The following is a 15,552-nucleotide window of genomic DNA, read 5'->3' on the forward strand; positions in this document are numbered from 1 at the left end:
GACCCAGGTGATGGTGGTGACAGTAGCCACCAGTCTGCTCTAAGAGATGCCCTTATTTGGTCAAACAGGAAGCTACTGCCCTTCACAAACCTCCTTGCCCTAGGTTCTCCCTTCTGAGACTAGGCTTTCAGAGGAGCACCTGGGAGAATTGGCTCTATTTTGCGACAGGCCACCATTTTCAGCCTAAGGAACGCTTACCCTTTGTCTCTGTCCCTGCAAGCTCAGGTCCCAGTTCAGCATGGTGGCAGTGTCCCCAATAGTTAGTTACCTGGCAGCTCTCAGGGTCTGGTGACTGATAACGTCTAGGTGTCAGGTTTCACCTTGTACACACACAGAACACACTGATACAAGGTGACCAGCTGCAGCAACACCCTGGAGTAGAGGAGTAACATGTAGTCTGGAGGAGGAGCGCCCTTGTGCTGTGCTGTGGATCAGAACATGGCACAGAGCCATGGCTGGAAGGAAAAAGAAATGCCAACGGACAGGACCCTGGTCTCCCCATCTGTGTGTCCTGTGTGCCCCACTTCGCCACCTCACTGGGTCTCCCTTGACTTCCCAGCACACATCATGGGGGCCAGAAGATATTTTGGACAGAAAAGGATAGACTTGGGGGTGCTGTGGCCCCTCCTGCTTCATGGCTTGGGGTGCTGCAGCTCAGAGGTGATGGAAACAGAGTACCCCACAGACAGCAGCAAAGGGACCTTCCTTTCCCCGCTGCTGTTCAGATGGGGCCCCCAGTTGCTCCGGCTTGTTGGAAGCGAGCAGCTCAACTGGTGGTTTATGAGCAGCGGGCAGGATGGGGGTGGGTGGTGGGAGGAAGGGCAGCGGCAGGGTGCCTGGTAGCTATATTAAGGACTTGGTCTACTGGCTTCTTCCTGAAGAGGAGAAAACTTGAATTTAGCAGCAGCGACCATGCCCAGTGGTGAAGCCCATGGCCTTCTTCACTCCAGCCTTAGTTAAGAAGCCGAAGCAGGGACCTGGACAGATGGCTCCGTGGATAAGAGCACTTGTTGCTCTTTTGGAGGATCCCGGTTCAGTTCCCACCACCCACATGAGGGCTTCCAACCAAAGACGCCTGCCATACCAGGATGCGGGTGTTAGACATACACACGCGCAGGCAGAACACTCACACAGATAAGATAAATAAATAAAAAAAGAGAGAGCCAGGCAGTGGTGGCACACACCTTTAATCCCAGCACTCAGGAGGCAGAGGCAGACAGATCTCTGTGAGTTCGAGGCCAGCCTGGTCTACAGAGTGAGTTTCAGGATAGCCAGAGCGACATAGTGTGAGCCTGTCTCAAAAACAAACAAAAACAAAACAAACAACAGCAACAACAAACCAAAACCAACCAACCAGAAAAGACAGACAGAAAGACAGACAGACAGAAAGAAAGAAAGGAAGGAAAAAGAAGTGAGAAGCGGGAGGGATCTCTTATGCTGGGCCCACCTCTCTCCTGAGTTCCCTTCCATCCATCCTCTCACTGTGGATCTCTCCAGAAGCCTGCCTAGTTGGTGAGTGCCTGGTGCCTCTTCCACATTTGGGGTCTCCTAGTGACCACAGTAGCTAGATGGACGCATGAGTTACAGATGTAATCGTAGTCACCTCTTGTATCACAGAAGGGGAAACCGAGGCTTGGACAAAAGGGACTCCCAGAAACAGGACTGCAGTGAGAACCCTGTTCTGAGACCTTGTGCAGCTGCTGTGGTCTGGTCTGTGTCTGTGCACACTTGGGTGTGCGTGCTTGGAGGTATTCACACGGTGTCTGTCTCTAGCCCCCTCCCTCCGCTACCCCAGTCTCTGGGTCCTGATAACAGGCATCAAGGGAGCTGACTGTGCCTTCCACAGGTATGTGGAAGGCTAGGTATGCTTACTTGGAGCCAGTGACAGAAACATGCCTTGCCCTTGGCCCAGTGATATCTGCAGAGGCTGCAGGCTACTGGCCCCTGCTTTCCTTCTAACTGGGACCCACTGCTTCTGCCTCAAGCTGAACTGGGAGGAAGGATCACAGGTCTACACTGGAGACATGATGGGGCAGTCTTCATGCTTAGGTGACCCCTTAACTCCTCTACATCCCGGTTTCCTCACCTGGGGGTGGAACCCTGGAAAGAGATGAGACCTGTGAGGGGGGGGTGGCCTACAGAGCACTCTCTTCCTCTTGCTGCTGGGGCTCTAGAACTGACCTGCACCCTTGTGCAGAGTCACAGCCAGTGGGCATGACTTGGTATGAAGAGGGTGCTGCAAAGGGCAATGTTACCAACTGCTGGGCCGATAGCTGAGCCCGGTCACGAGGCCACATGTCACCCAGTTCCAACAGTGTCTCTGCGTGGATCTCTCCACCAGCAAAAGCCTTAGTACACAGACGGTCAGAACAAGGCCTTTTCTGCCCTGTCTGGAAACAGGCATACAAATAAACACAGAAGTCTGTGATGATGGCCAGAGAGACGGACTTGCCTTGGGGTGGTGCCCTGGTGCAGTGTTCAACCTGCACACTGGCCTCTGACAGTCCTACATTCGCAGGCAAGAAGGCACTCACTCAGCCTCGCAGAATCAAATATGGGAAGTTAAGAACTTGAGACCCCAGAGGCCCTGTTGGGTCCTCTCCTTCTTACTTCCCGCCTGGACTCTGTTTGTTTCACTTGGATCAGATTTTACTGTGGGATGCTGTGAACTTTTGCCAGCTGCTGCAAACTGTTGAGCGTTGATGGCATTCAAGTCATTGGTGGGTATCTCCAGTCATCTCGTCTACAGAGGGGCCCGTGAGGGGTCTGGGGAGCCTTCAAACCTTCTTCACCCACTTGTCTTCTTCCTCTGGGGTGTCAGTGCAAAAAACTCCCCACCGCAGTGGTGAGGGGCCTGTGAAAGCTGCTGGCTCCAGAGGCTAACCTCCGTTCCTGGGGCCCCTTTGTCTCTGCTATGCTCTAGGAGCCAGGTTGGCAGGCTGTTCCTGGGATCCACCGTGGTGACAGCTTCCCGAGTACCTAGGCCAAAGCCAGGGCACACCAGGCCTCCTGACGCAGGACCCCACTGAGGCCAGCCTGGGGACTCAGGGACGAGGAGGTGAAAGCAAAGTCTTCAGGTTCAAACTTGAACTCCAGATGACTAGGGGCCAGGGATTCATCCACTGAGCTGGAAGCCTGCAGATGGGATGGTGTGGCTAAGTATGGAGGAGCGTACCACCTCTCTGGAGCTGGAGGCACGCCATAGCGATTTGCCCCAAACGCCCCTCAGCCTAGAAGGACTGGAAAGGCCCCTGAGGAGCACTGACTAGTAAGACCTTCAGGGCTCTGGGCCAGGGCACACACAGATCTGGGGAACGAAGCCACTCCGTTGAGGTTGAGGGCTGTGTGTTCAGGGAAGCTCTGGGAGCAGCCCTGGGGGCAAGAACCAAGGTTCTCCAGCGAAGTGTGGAACTGCCTCTTGCACTCCCCTGCCTCATCCCCCTTACCTGGGAGGTGATAGTGGGCCCAGGACACCCCGGAGATGCCAGACTGGGCTCTGCCTTCAGAGTGGCGGCTGAGGCCTCAGTGTTGAGGATAGTGGGAGAAGAGGCTGCGGTGTTTGCTGTGGATCCTGGAATAGAAGATGGGGGACATACACAGAAGGTGCCGGATCTGGCCATATTTCCTGCCATGTGGTCAGTTCTCCTATCCTTGTCCAGAGGAGACTTCTTAAAGTCACACAGCACCGAAAGGTAGAGGATCAGGCATGGCTTTGCCTAGCCTACTTCTGTCCCACGGTCTGGCCAGCTCATATCATCCGCCCCTCCCCCAACAAGCTGAAGGACACCCATTAGGGGCAGGGTTAGAGTGAGACTCAGAGGCCTGAGAGTGTCCTCCCCCTCTCCATTCACACCTGAGGAGCTCTTGATCTTGGCAGGGTTCTTTGGCTTCCGTTTTCTGGTCTGGATGCTCTCTTTCTTCATTGCTAGTGGCCGTGGCACCTGACAGGGACAGCAAGGGTAGGTGGCTGCTCCCCATCCCTGACCACCCCTGGGCCCTTGCACAGTCACCTTCCTGTCCCCCCTAGAGAGTCCCCCCTCCCGTTGGGTCAGCCACCCTTGGACACCCATCCCGTCTGCCTGAGAGCCAAGATGCAGGGCTGGAGTGTATAGAGGGCAAGATTTGGGTGTCCAGCATCCATTCTAGGCTGAAAAGCCCCAGGGAACTCCATGAGTCTTGGTGGGCAGGACTGCCGAGTGGGCATGGAGCCAACAGCTTCGTCTTCCAGAGAAGCGGGTATGTGGAAAGTCCACATAGGTTTAACACTCCCAGAACATGTTCAAGCCAGGACCCGTGCAGCTGAGGTGGAGGGACAGCCACATGGTTCTGGATAGAGGTAGCTACTCCCTGCCACTCACCCCGTGGAGCTTCATGTAGAGGCCGCAGGCATTGCACACGGGCTCGCCTTCCGCATTGCGCCTCCAGAGGGTGGTGGTGGCGGTGTGGCAGTTGGAGCAGCAGAGGCCGGATCGACGGGACGAGGACTGTGGGGCAAGTGAGCTGGGGTGAGCCAGGAATTGGGGGAGCAGAACTGACTTGGGGGTCATTGACAGTAAATGACAATGAACAGGATGGATAGAAGCTAGCTAGCCTCAGCAGTTACCAGGTGCCAGGTCAGGGACTGTTCTGGTTTAGTGAGACATTTGGGGGTGGTATGACTTGAGGCTTGCCATGGGCCTATCTGGCAAGAAATGATGTCCTTGGTTTCACAAAGCTTTGACTCCTTGGCCTTCTGGTCCCAAGACCTGGCCCTTCACCTCCGGGCATTTCCCATCATTGAGATGTAACAGATTCTTCAGGGTCTGGTGGTGGCGTTCTGAGGCCAGGAAGGTGTGGTGTAGCAATACAGCCATGGATTATTGTCTAAGCCAGCCAGGGTGGCCTAAATCCAGCATCTCTGTTGGGGATTGGCGCCCTCAAGGCCACAGACTTCTTGGGAGGTGAGGAGCAAAGGTTAACTCCCCTGGTGCTGTTGGTCCCCTTGCACACCTTTCTCCTAATCTCAGAGTTCACATTGGCTCCTGTCTGCAGCTTCCCCAGTACCCGCTGGATGCAGAGTAGACAGTGAAGGGTCTTATCTGTCATGGCACCCCGGCTGTGCTCAATGTCTACAATCTCTTGATCCTGGGCTGTGTGGAGCCTTTTAGCTGTCTACCCCATCCTACCATGTCTCCCAGCAGGGTATCCCGATATCACACCCACCAGGGACCCCTGACTGCCCTCTGTTTGAGGAACTTGGGCAGTGAGCTAGAGGGCAAGCCAGACACAGGAATCTGGGCCCAACTAAAGAAACTGGTGTGGGGCAAGGAATGAGTTCCTGGTACTGTGTCTGGGGAGACATCACCGAGGGCCCAACCAGACAATGTCTCTAAGTTGGCTGAGATCGGTACTTTTCCTGGTACATGGTTCACAGTTCAGTGTATGATAGAATCTTGTCCCTATTAGGGAAAGAAAACTTCATTCTAAGAGGCCCTAGGTACCCGGACCCTGAGCTCTTCCTAAATTCCACAATCCAACCTTGCTGTGACACTTTCTACTCCAGCTACTGGCACCAGACTGTACTGTTCTGTCCCCGCCTTGGTCCTGCCCTTGAATAGCACCTCTGACCCTCCCAACCCTCCCCTTTAAGGTTCAGGGCTTCAGCTTCAACTACAATTCTAGAACATCAGCCAAAAGGGAGAGCGAGGATTTTGTGTAAATGTATCTCCTGCAGTACTTGGAATATGATTAGTAAGATATTTGTGTTTATATAGAAGTCACACTTAACTAGGTGCCTGGAATTTTGCAGTCCCCAGTTCCTGCTGGATCTTCAGACCTAGGGAAGCCCTGGCCTGTGGCCTCTCTTCTTCCATGAACCACAGCTAGGGGCTGTGGGTACCTTCTGAGTCACGGTGGGCAAGAAGCAAAAGCGAGAGTCCCATGGCAGAGCACACACAGGAAGAAAGGTGCACAGACTCATCCCCACACAGAAATGCAAGCGAAAAGTCTGGAAACCACACTGGAATCTTTTCATTGCGATTGTGTTTTACTTTTACAAACTACGAACATAGGAGAACACAATGGCCCAAGAAGGCATTGCCTTTTCCTGAGCTGTCACCAGCTGCCAGTCATTGCACGGAAGGGAAATGGAAGCTCAGACGTGTCCGGGGACCACAGGAAATTGAGGAGCCAGGTGGGCAGAGCCTTCTCTCTCCATTGAGCACTTGGGCACATGCCCATTTGCCACACCCCAGTGGGGCCCCCCAAGCCTCCGTTTGTCCTTTCCCCTTGTCTGTGCAGGCAGCCTGGTCACTTTCGGGTGCCCAGCGACCAGCCTCTCCTGGCTGCACTTCATCTCTCTTTTGCCTGCTCTTTTTCTTCCTTCCTTCCTTTCTTTTAATTTAACCTTATTTTATGTACTTTGGTCTGAAGGTGTCAGATCTCCTGGAACTGGAGCTACAGACAGTTCTGAGCTGCCTCGTGCGTGCTGGGAATTAAACCTGGGTCCTCTGGAAGAGCAGTCAGTGCTCCTAAGCCCTGAGCCACCTCTCCAGCCCTTGCCTGTTCTCTTTGAGAGAACTTCATCTCCAATGACGGCCCATCTGGAAGGAGAGTGGCACTGAGTGCCAGCCTCCATGCCCTGGGGCCTCCAGATTGCCAAGGTAGACACCCAGGGAAGGTGGCTGAGCCCTGCTTGGAGGGCAAGTCATATTTTCAGGAAAGAGTTTTGGAAAATGAAAGCTGCAGTACGGAGCATTGCAGAGTGGCTTCCTTGGAGCCCAGGACCCAGTTACCCAGGACTGGCTGGGTGCAGAGCCATCTGGAGCCTTGGGGATCGGCCAAGGCTGGAAACACCTCCAGTTTCAAACTGAGGGGGGAAGAGTACATTTTGGGGGCAGAGAACCCACCCATCTATCTCAGAGCCGACCAGGGACTCTTGCCTGATTCTTCTTTGCTTATCACTGTGCCTGGGTGCCCAGTTTAGAACCTGGCATGGAGGAGAGAGGGCAGACTCAAGGGACAGGACAGGTCTGCTGCTTAGGAAGACTGTACCCCAGCCTAGGATAACTATGTTTCTATCTTGTTATCTATGGTTTCCACATTAGAGGATGTCATGAAGACCAGGCTGGGAAGCGCTCATGCAGGGGGTTTCCATTATAAGGCAGATCACTGAAGGAAGGCACCAGAAGGCACAGTAGCCTCTGGAGTGATCCTTCAGACGGGAAGAGGCAAAATATTGGGCAGAATGGGCCTACAGATCCCCAAATCACAGAGAAGTCCCTTCCTGCATCCTACCTGCCTTCTGGAGCTCATAACATTGTCCCTTAGGGCCTCACACGCCTGTAACATACAATGTACAAGAGCTACAACCCCATGTCAGTGCACTCAGGAAGCCAAGTTCAACACACCTGTCAGGTAGAACTAGGGCAGCCAGGCCCCAGATCCTGCCTGATATGGACATGGAACCCTTCTGAAACCTGGAGGGTGAGAAGCACCCCCCGGATGGAGATGTTGACCCTCATCTGGGGTTCACACCTTTAGACAGGAGGGCCTGGTACTCAGGAGCAGTCTTGCCCAGGTCTGAGACCCATGGATCCCCTGTACCTTCCATAGCAAGAACGTCAGGTAATCTGCCAACACCAACCCAGATGCCTATTTAAACCTGAACTTGAAGGTTTGCCTGTGAGATGGTAGACTAAAGCTACTTCCTGCCTCAGCGACTCCTGGTGGCCCAAGTCTGACCTTCATTTCTAACCAACAGCTACACGGTCACATACCGGAAAGAACCAAAAGTGAAAACAAGACTTACAACCAGCCAGACTGGCAAAAGGCAGAGGCCTGGTTTCCTAGGGACCCCAATCCAGAGATTCTCTCGTGTAGTAGGTTCTCAACATCACCATCAGCGGGCCAGCAGGCCTTCTCTCAACCCCATTTGCACCGGTCACCTTGAGGCCTCTAACTGATCAGGTTGCTCCCCACCACGACCACTAACACAGTCCCACAGCAGCACTGAACCCCCAGGGTCCCGCACAAACTGTGGCTTATCTACCCAGGGCAGACCTCACTCTCAAACCCGATCCCAGGACATCCTGTGCCCATGTAGCAAGCAGCTTTGAAATACCCCTTACTCTGTCAAGTGCCAGGTAACCTGCCCATACCGCAGTGGGTTTTAAGACCTGAGCCAGGTCCCCACCAGGAGCCCTGGGGAACTCACAGCCCTGTACTTCATTTCCTAGCCCACCCTTCAGGAACCCAGCGGCTGCTGAGCGGCAGGAACCAGCCATTCCCTTTATCCTTCATGTAGCACTAACCCTGGTCCTCTCTCTGCCACACTCACCAGACGCTTCTGAGGCCTCACTAGTGGCCGGTTGACCCCGTTCATCTTGTGATAGAGGCCGCAGGCGTTGCACAGGTAGTGCCCGGTGCCGTCACGGCGCCACAGTGGTGTAGACAGGGCTCCACAGTTGACACACTCCCGGCCCTCACCAGGAAACTCCTCCAAGAAGTCAGGTACTGTGGGGACAAGAAGCTTGTGGGCTGGGGCCTCTGCCCCTCTGGAGAGCCCGAGGGCTTCTATTTTTATAGTGTCTTATACTTAACTCATTAAAGGGTGATTTATTTATATACTTAGTCTTATTTAGTTTTCAGTGAAATTTGTTAGAGCTGCTTTTATAAGGCAGGAATAAAAATAAACCAAACTTTAAGGTAGATACCCGAGATGGCCCCTTTCTTAACCAGGGTCCACGTCAGCCTTTGTATTTCTAATAAGCGTTGGAAGCAGATGTGTCTACACAGACAGAAGGAAGTGGATGGCAGAGCCTTATTTCCTCCCTTCCGTCCCACTTGAGGGTCTCCCGTAAGCGTGAGGGGGCCTCAAGGAGGAGTGGACTGGGAGACAGAGACCTGGGGTTCTATAGGTGCTGATGGCCTTGCTGTCAGCTTTGTTGTGGGGTCAGTCACTGTCCTCCCTCAGGAGGCAAGACCATAGGGGCATCAGGAATCCTGGTCCAGCTCCAGGTATAGCATGGAACCACAGCCATACAGGCAGGGGGACACTGGCTGGGGGCAGGGTAGATCAATCATCTACTGGCTGGAGGTGGGTACCAGGCACAGGGGTCGCCCTTGTCTAAGTGCGCTAGATTGACTTGGGCCAAGAGGGGCCTATGAATCAGGGGGCAGGCTTCCCAGTTTTTGGAGGGATGGCCTAGAGGAGGCCCCGAGGCTGCTAAGCAGAGGTCAGCCCTCTTTGCTCAGCCTGTGCCTCAAAAATACTCAGAAACTCGGAGAAGCAATTCTCAGCTCAACAACCTTGGGATCTAATCTAATCTTATTTTTGTTCCTGGGAGGTGTGGAAATCTCAAGCTGGAATGCCAGTGTTGCAGAACGAGACGGCTGTGGTGACTTGCTCAAATAATCAGTATTTTGCACTTTATAAAGCTCATTTTAGCCTGGCATAATGGTGTCTTCCTGTAAGTGTGGCACTTAGGAAGGCTGAAGGAAGGTCGCTGTTAAGTTTGAAGCTACTTAATAAGTCCCTGTCTTAAAACCAAGAGTGATTTACAAAACCTTCAAAATATTTTTTAGAATAAAGTTTTCAAGTGGCTATATTCCAGAATGCTATTTTGGAGTTTGATCGGGTGAAAAGCAGAAATATATTATTTTCTTGCTATTATGCTGAAAAAAAAAAAAGAATTCTGGATCGAGTGTTTTTCATCTCATTGCGTTCCAAATAGGTTCCTGTATCTTGGCAATTTTAGGAGGGACTCTTGTGGGGTTGGATCAGGCGGGTGAGCCCTGACTGCAGAAAAACGCATTTCGGCTTTTCGCACTCACAGCATTTCGTAGCGAGCGGGTTTATCGCTGTGCGCGTTAATATTAGAACCACGTCCTCTGGGCAGCCCCAGACCGGTACTCACCGAAGGTGGCCCTGCGGCCAGGGAGGCCGCTAGGGCGGCCCTGCAGACCGTGCAGGATGCTACCATCGAAGGGTCCGGAGGTCCACGAAGGGGCTACGTCGGGAGCCACGTATGCCGGGTAGGTTGTGGGATACGAGGCGCCCATGGGTCTCCCGAGCGGGGTCGGGTACTGTTCGCGAGCTAGCAGCGAGCCCTGGAAGGCGCTGCTGTCCCGGGCCCCCGCACTGCCGCCGCTGCCCGACCCTGGGGGGCTGTGTGCGAAGGGGAAGGTGGCGGCTCCCGGTGGGTGTGCGGCTGGAGGGTGTGGGCTTCCAGAGCTGAAGGCTGAGGAGTCAGCGGCAGCTGCCTGAGTCCAGCTAGAGTGTGCGGCAAGCGCGGGAGGCTGCGAGCCCGGCTCACACGCAGGCAGATAGGGCAGCATGGAGGGGACACGCGTGGGTGCCACGAACACCGGGGAGCCGGCTCCCGAAGCATGCAGAAAGGCTCCCGAGTCGGTGTAGGTGGCTTGACCAGAGCTCTGGGCCAGCGCCAAGCTCTGATACATTTTTCTCACCCGGCACGAGCTTGACCTGCAGAGAGGAAAGACAGGCGTCGAGGGCAAGAATCACTGTATTCGCTACATCAGCTCTCACGCTCGCCCTGGGGCAGGTGCTGCTGTTCGGCTTGCCAACTCCTCTTTTCCGAGTCGGTTCACCGGGGCAGGTCCGAGTTTCCTCCGGGTGGAACGACCGGGTTAGAAGAGGTGCAGGGCCCCAGGAACGAGGTCCTTGCCACGCGTGGAGAGATCGCCCGCCAAATCCCTCACCCGCGGGGCAGGAAAGCGCGGTTCTGACCGAGGATCCCTAACTGGCGGGTTGTAGACTGGGTCTCCAGCCGGAGCCGCTCCGTAGGGAATCCCGGGAGCTCCGGCCGCCCCGCCTCCACCGGGCCGCCCCTTCCCTCTCGGAGTCGATCCCTCCCTCCCCTTAGGGTCAGCGCCAGGGCTCCGGCCTCAGTGCCACGTGACCCAAACAGGCTCCGCTTGTCGAACTCTGGGACCACAACGCACCCGCGTCCCCTCTGTTGAGCGCTAACGAACGCAGGTGGTGCGAATAGGCGAGCGCGCTCAGGGTCCTGGGACGGCAGCAGCTCTGAGCCGTCTTTGTTGCTATGATTACAGGTCCCAGCCCTCGCTCCAGCCCCAGGCTGGTTTAGAGGCCCGTTCCACGTCCTGTGGTTGAGTCGATGATCCAGGCCGCACTAAACCCACGGTGGTGGAACCATGTCGGCCCGCACCTGAGGACCCTATTTTCCCGAACCTATATGGGGATCTAGCTTCCACGGGGACCGCAGGGCTCAGGCCTCTATTCTCTTTCTGGGTGTTTTGTTCACTCTAGTGCCAGCGAACCCTGAGTGGAGCATTGTAGTTCCTAAGGCCACAACCGTTTCCACTGCCAGACTCAAAGTCCCGAGGCTCTCAACCCGGCAAGAGTCTCTTTCAGGTGCTGGAAACACAGGCCCTCACCTTCCCGGGGGGCTGGTGCCCAGAGCATCCAGCACAGTTTTGTTGGGACTTCTGTGCCCTGGCTGATCGAGCGTCCCAGATGGAGGGAGAGCACTCAGAAAGAGCGGCAACCCTGGAGGGCCCAAAGATGATAGCGAATGTTTCTCATTTGCTCACAGCGGTCCAGGGGTGCTGCAGGCAGGAGCTCCTAAAATAAGGGAAGTACCTCGACTAACCTTGGGGCCGTGTCCACCGCGTGCTGGCTGTTCAGCGAGGGAATAGTTCTTAGAAAGAAGCTGAGCAATGCCGGCACACTGGTATCCACACACTCTGCTCTCCTTCAACATGCGGGGATTCTAGGTATGAGCCAAGAGAGGACGTGAGGAGGGCACCCTGGGCCCGCGGATGGTACAGACTGTCCTGATCTAGGCTGTAGAGTCTGAGCCCTGAAAGTGCGGGAGTTGAAGCTGGGACTGTCGGTTCCTGGGAAGGGGAGTTCCTTAGCGTTTCCTGCTTCAAGGCACCTCCCACTGCATTCTCCAGACTTCTCTTCCTCCCTCTTTGAGGTGGAGACTGGGCCAGGGTTCCAGCACTGACTTCACGGTTCTCCTTCCTATGGTGCACACAATGCTTGGATCACCGGGCTTCACAAAACAACACTGCACCCTCTCTTGGAGAATGTTTACGCGAAATGGGAGATTCCCCCCTGCCCTCCACCAACTCTGGGAATGAAAAGTGACTTGCTGGGTACTGAGTCCTCTTCTCCCCAGAATCAGTGGCAGACCTAGGGTCCTGTGGGGATGGACCTAGAGGGACTTGGGCTTTCTGCTTGGGATAAACTCAGTAAAGTCCCTGAGGGGGGAATAGCCACATGACCTGGGCTGGGTTTAATTGTTTCCTCAGTCTTACTGAGGCAGACAGAGTTATTCCTCTTTACAGAGGAGCAAAGCACAGAATAGCTGGTAACCCAACAAGCTGATTCAGACAAACGAGGGGTTTCATTACCTAAGGAGGGAGTCCTGGCCTCTGTACACATGGATAAGAGGAGAAGATCCACCCTCACAGGCTCCTTGAAGGTTCGGCCTCACGAAGGCCAGTCTAGTGGGTGCTCTGGGTCTGTGCCCACCTGGTACTGTCTGGACAGGGAAGCAGGCTCATCTGTTCACAGAGAATAGAACAGGACTGGCTGTGGGGTGTCCTTTGCCCAGATCGGGTTGCCCTGCAGTGATGGGACACTGGCTATGACAGAATTTGACTTTTACAGGACCCTTCTGCTTGAGCCAGAGAGGGAGGAGTCTCAAACCACAAACCCTAGGTCCTCTTGGCTCTGTCTCATCCTTCCCCAGAGGTTACCTTTGATGCCATGTTCCGCTTACGAGGACGGAGCCAACCCTGAGCCACCGGGCCTGTGCTTGCTTCTTACCCACAGGGTTTTCTCATCACAGCTCCCCTCTGGAAGAGCCCTTGTTTTCCCTGTCTGTCAAACTCCCATGCGGTCCTCAAGGCCCACCTCACTCCCTGTGGCTCATGCGGCTCACAGGTACATTTCACTTGCGGATTGTTATACGTTCCTGTCTGTCCTTCTCCGCGGATGCTGAGTCCCACGGTCAGTTTTGAGGAAGGCAGGATAGAGAGAGCGGGATAGAGGCAGGATAGGGGGCTCAGCTTCGCTGTGGCAAGACTTCACAGCACTGGCTCGCTGTTTTCCTTCCTGTGATCATGCTTGCCTCTCATGGTGACTTCAGGGAGGGATCGATTGGATCGGACCCTCAATAGGCTGCAGGTAGAAGCTGATGAACACTGGCCAGGTGGGTGGATGAACAGGTCCTGGCCCCAGGGTACCAAACAGTAGGGCAGGAAGGCCGGTGGGAGCCTCTTCCTTGTCTAACTCTGGTGACCCTCAGCCTGCCCCTCAGGCGGAACCGACCCAGCTAGGTAAGGAGAAAGGACACAGCTCTGAGATAAGGACCCTGGACCCTCTTCTCTAGATAGATGAGGGGTCAGCACTTAGTTCTCTGGGGACCAAACAGAGCTGAATTCCACCATCCTGGGGTTAACAGGGCTGCGGGCATTGTGATCGCCAGGGCCTGAGTGGCCAAGCTGGAGGGCGGGGAGGGGGACCTCCTGCCAGGCTGACAGGATCTGGGTTTCATTTCCAGCTGTCACTTACCCCGCAGTCCACCCCCTCCCCGCTGCAGAGCTTGGGAACTGTTAGCGCAGACACATTTATCGAAGGAAAAGAAAACGGTCCTATTGTTCGGGGGATAAGGGGGCGTCAGGGACTCTAGACTGACTCCCTAGAGGGACTTTAGGCGCCTGCAGCTTGTATCACACTCTGGCTGTGCTTGCTCCTACAGGAGCATTGCTCCTGCAGTGGGAATGGCCTGGGACTGGGAACCTTTTGGTCGCTGCCTCTAGGTGGAGCCCTTGTGCACACACCTTGTCTGTAGTCACTGGGATGCTGGTTGTGGCCCCTGGGCTTTGAGGGCAGACTGAAGTGGCATTAGTTTAACCTGGGGGAGGGAAGAAACTCCTAAGAGCAGGGTTGGCTAGGTGTGGGGTTAGGACTGGACTGCTCCCCCCACCCAATTCCCCTCCTCCCTGGGTACGGGTTACTCTTGCCCTTCCCCATAAGAGCTCTGGGAACTGTGAGAAGGCCTAGGGATCTTCCTTTACTTCCTATGGTAGCCTGGGGGCTCAGGGAGGTTCAGGGCTATGCCTTCAGTAAGTACTATTGCCCAGCCCCTAAGGTGAGAAAGCTAGCTACCATCCCCCCGCCCCCACTTAATTTCTTCAGCTCCTCAACTCCCCTTTCTTTGTCTCCTCAGTGGGGCAGTGGGTGTTGACCCCACTAGACCTCAGTCTCAGGAACTCGGCACCCTCTGGGCCTACAGAGGATTCTAGGGCTCCTTCAAGGACTGCAGAACTGGTTGAGACAAGGGAGGGCTGAGAGGTGTGGTTGAGAACTGGGAGGAGGAGTGGAGCCTGGGGGCGCTGAATCTGGAGGGTCTAGATTTGCTGTGTCTGGGGACATAGGATGTGTTCCTCTTGTGGGTGTGTTTACGCTCAGACACTAGTAACCATCTTGGACTCCTGCCCTCAGAAGTGGACTTAAGCCACTTCTGTCTGGCCCTCAGGTCAGAGCCACCTGTCTGTGCCCAGAGCCGAAATGAAGGAACCTTCAGAGCAAGGCGTCATCCGCAGTGCCCCTTCTCTGTCTGGGTCCCTCCAAGCCCACAGATGCTTTTGTCACAGGGACCCCCAAGACATTTCCTGAGTGCTCTTACACGCCTGTCCTCACACAGGGACTTGCCTCGTTTGAACTCTTTAAGCATTCCAGTGAGGCGGGCAGTTTTCATGCCTCCTTTCCAGGTGAGAAAACTGAGACTGGACATGACAGTCCCAGGGATATAACCAGGCAGAGGCAGAGGCAGCATTTGAACCCAGGGCCAGCATTCCTTGGTCCTTGCTCTACTCCACAGTCACTGCTGGCCCCTGCTGCTCGCCTATTCCACGGGTGCTGGACCCACAGGGCTGAGTGAGCTCCCTGTCTGTCTAAGGAGCCTGCAGCCCTGAGTGGCCCGTGGGCTGAGTAGGAGGGCTCCATTGCCGCTGGCGGTGACTGTCAGCTCCCACAAACGGGAACATGGCCTTGCAAGCATCACACTGCAGATGAGCCAGCGGAGCCTGAGCCAGCTGAGAAAAGATGGGAGCAGGCGTGGAGGAGGGTTTCAGGGGCACTGTACTTCATGTGTGACGAAATCCGCCTTCAAAGCCCTTCCCACCACTGCTCAGCCTTCATCGTGACAGCTGCTGCACCAGACTGCAGACAACCTCACGGTGAGTTTGTATTTGGATGGCCGTCCCTCTAAACTGAAGAAGCAGTAAATGCGCCGTGCCTTCCAGGGATGGAGAAAAGAGCAGGAGGGTAGGCCTGTCACATCCCTGGAGAGGCGTTCCCTGAGCTGGACTGAGGAGGGACAAGGCTGCTGGACTCACGGCTCTCAGTTGAAAATTAACTCCCAGAGAGTGACCTCATCCTGGACACCCGGTGACCAGGCTGGGGAGAAGTGAGTCACCAACCAGCCTGACAATGATGCTGCCCTGCCAGGTGAATCTTTGCCCTGACTGAAGTAGTGTTAGGGACACCAGGCACACACCTTTAATCCCAGC

General features: G+C 55.0%; 1 protein-coding gene across 3 annotated transcripts; it reads right to left on the reverse strand.

The window, feature by feature from the left end:
- Positions 1 to 1,171: 1,171 nt before the first annotated feature.
- Positions 1,172 to 11,845, reverse strand: Gata5 (GATA binding protein 5). 3 transcript variants are annotated; one of them, XM_050153053.1, is made up of 7 exons: positions 11,616 to 11,845; positions 9,897 to 10,465; positions 8,318 to 8,493; positions 4,359 to 4,484; positions 3,854 to 3,941; positions 3,447 to 3,571; positions 1,172 to 3,135 (listed from the first exon to the last, which is right to left on the reverse strand). In XM_050153053.1, exons 2-7 carry the CDS (start codon positions 10,438 to 10,440, stop codon positions 2,980 to 2,982), a joined length of 1,215 nt encoding a protein of 404 aa, XP_050009010.1. In that variant the 5' UTR covers positions 10,441 to 10,465; positions 11,616 to 11,845; the 3' UTR covers positions 1,172 to 2,979. The 3 variants fall into 3 exon arrangements, with proteins under 3 accessions (XP_050009010.1, XP_050009011.1, XP_050009012.1); XM_050153054.1 differs by lacking the exon at positions 11,616 to 11,845 and adding an exon at positions 10,945 to 11,319; XM_050153055.1 differs by lacking the exon at positions 11,616 to 11,845 and adding an exon at positions 10,702 to 10,818.
- Between the last annotated feature and the right edge of the window lie 3,707 nt (positions 11,846 to 15,552).

Source organism: Alexandromys fortis, unplaced genomic scaffold (assembly GCF_014885135.2).
Source record: "Alexandromys fortis isolate MF-2015 unplaced genomic scaffold, M_Fortis_MF-2015_v1.1 scaffold_81, whole genome shotgun sequence".
Classification (NCBI taxonomy): domain Eukaryota; kingdom Metazoa; phylum Chordata; class Mammalia; order Rodentia; family Cricetidae; genus Alexandromys; species Alexandromys fortis.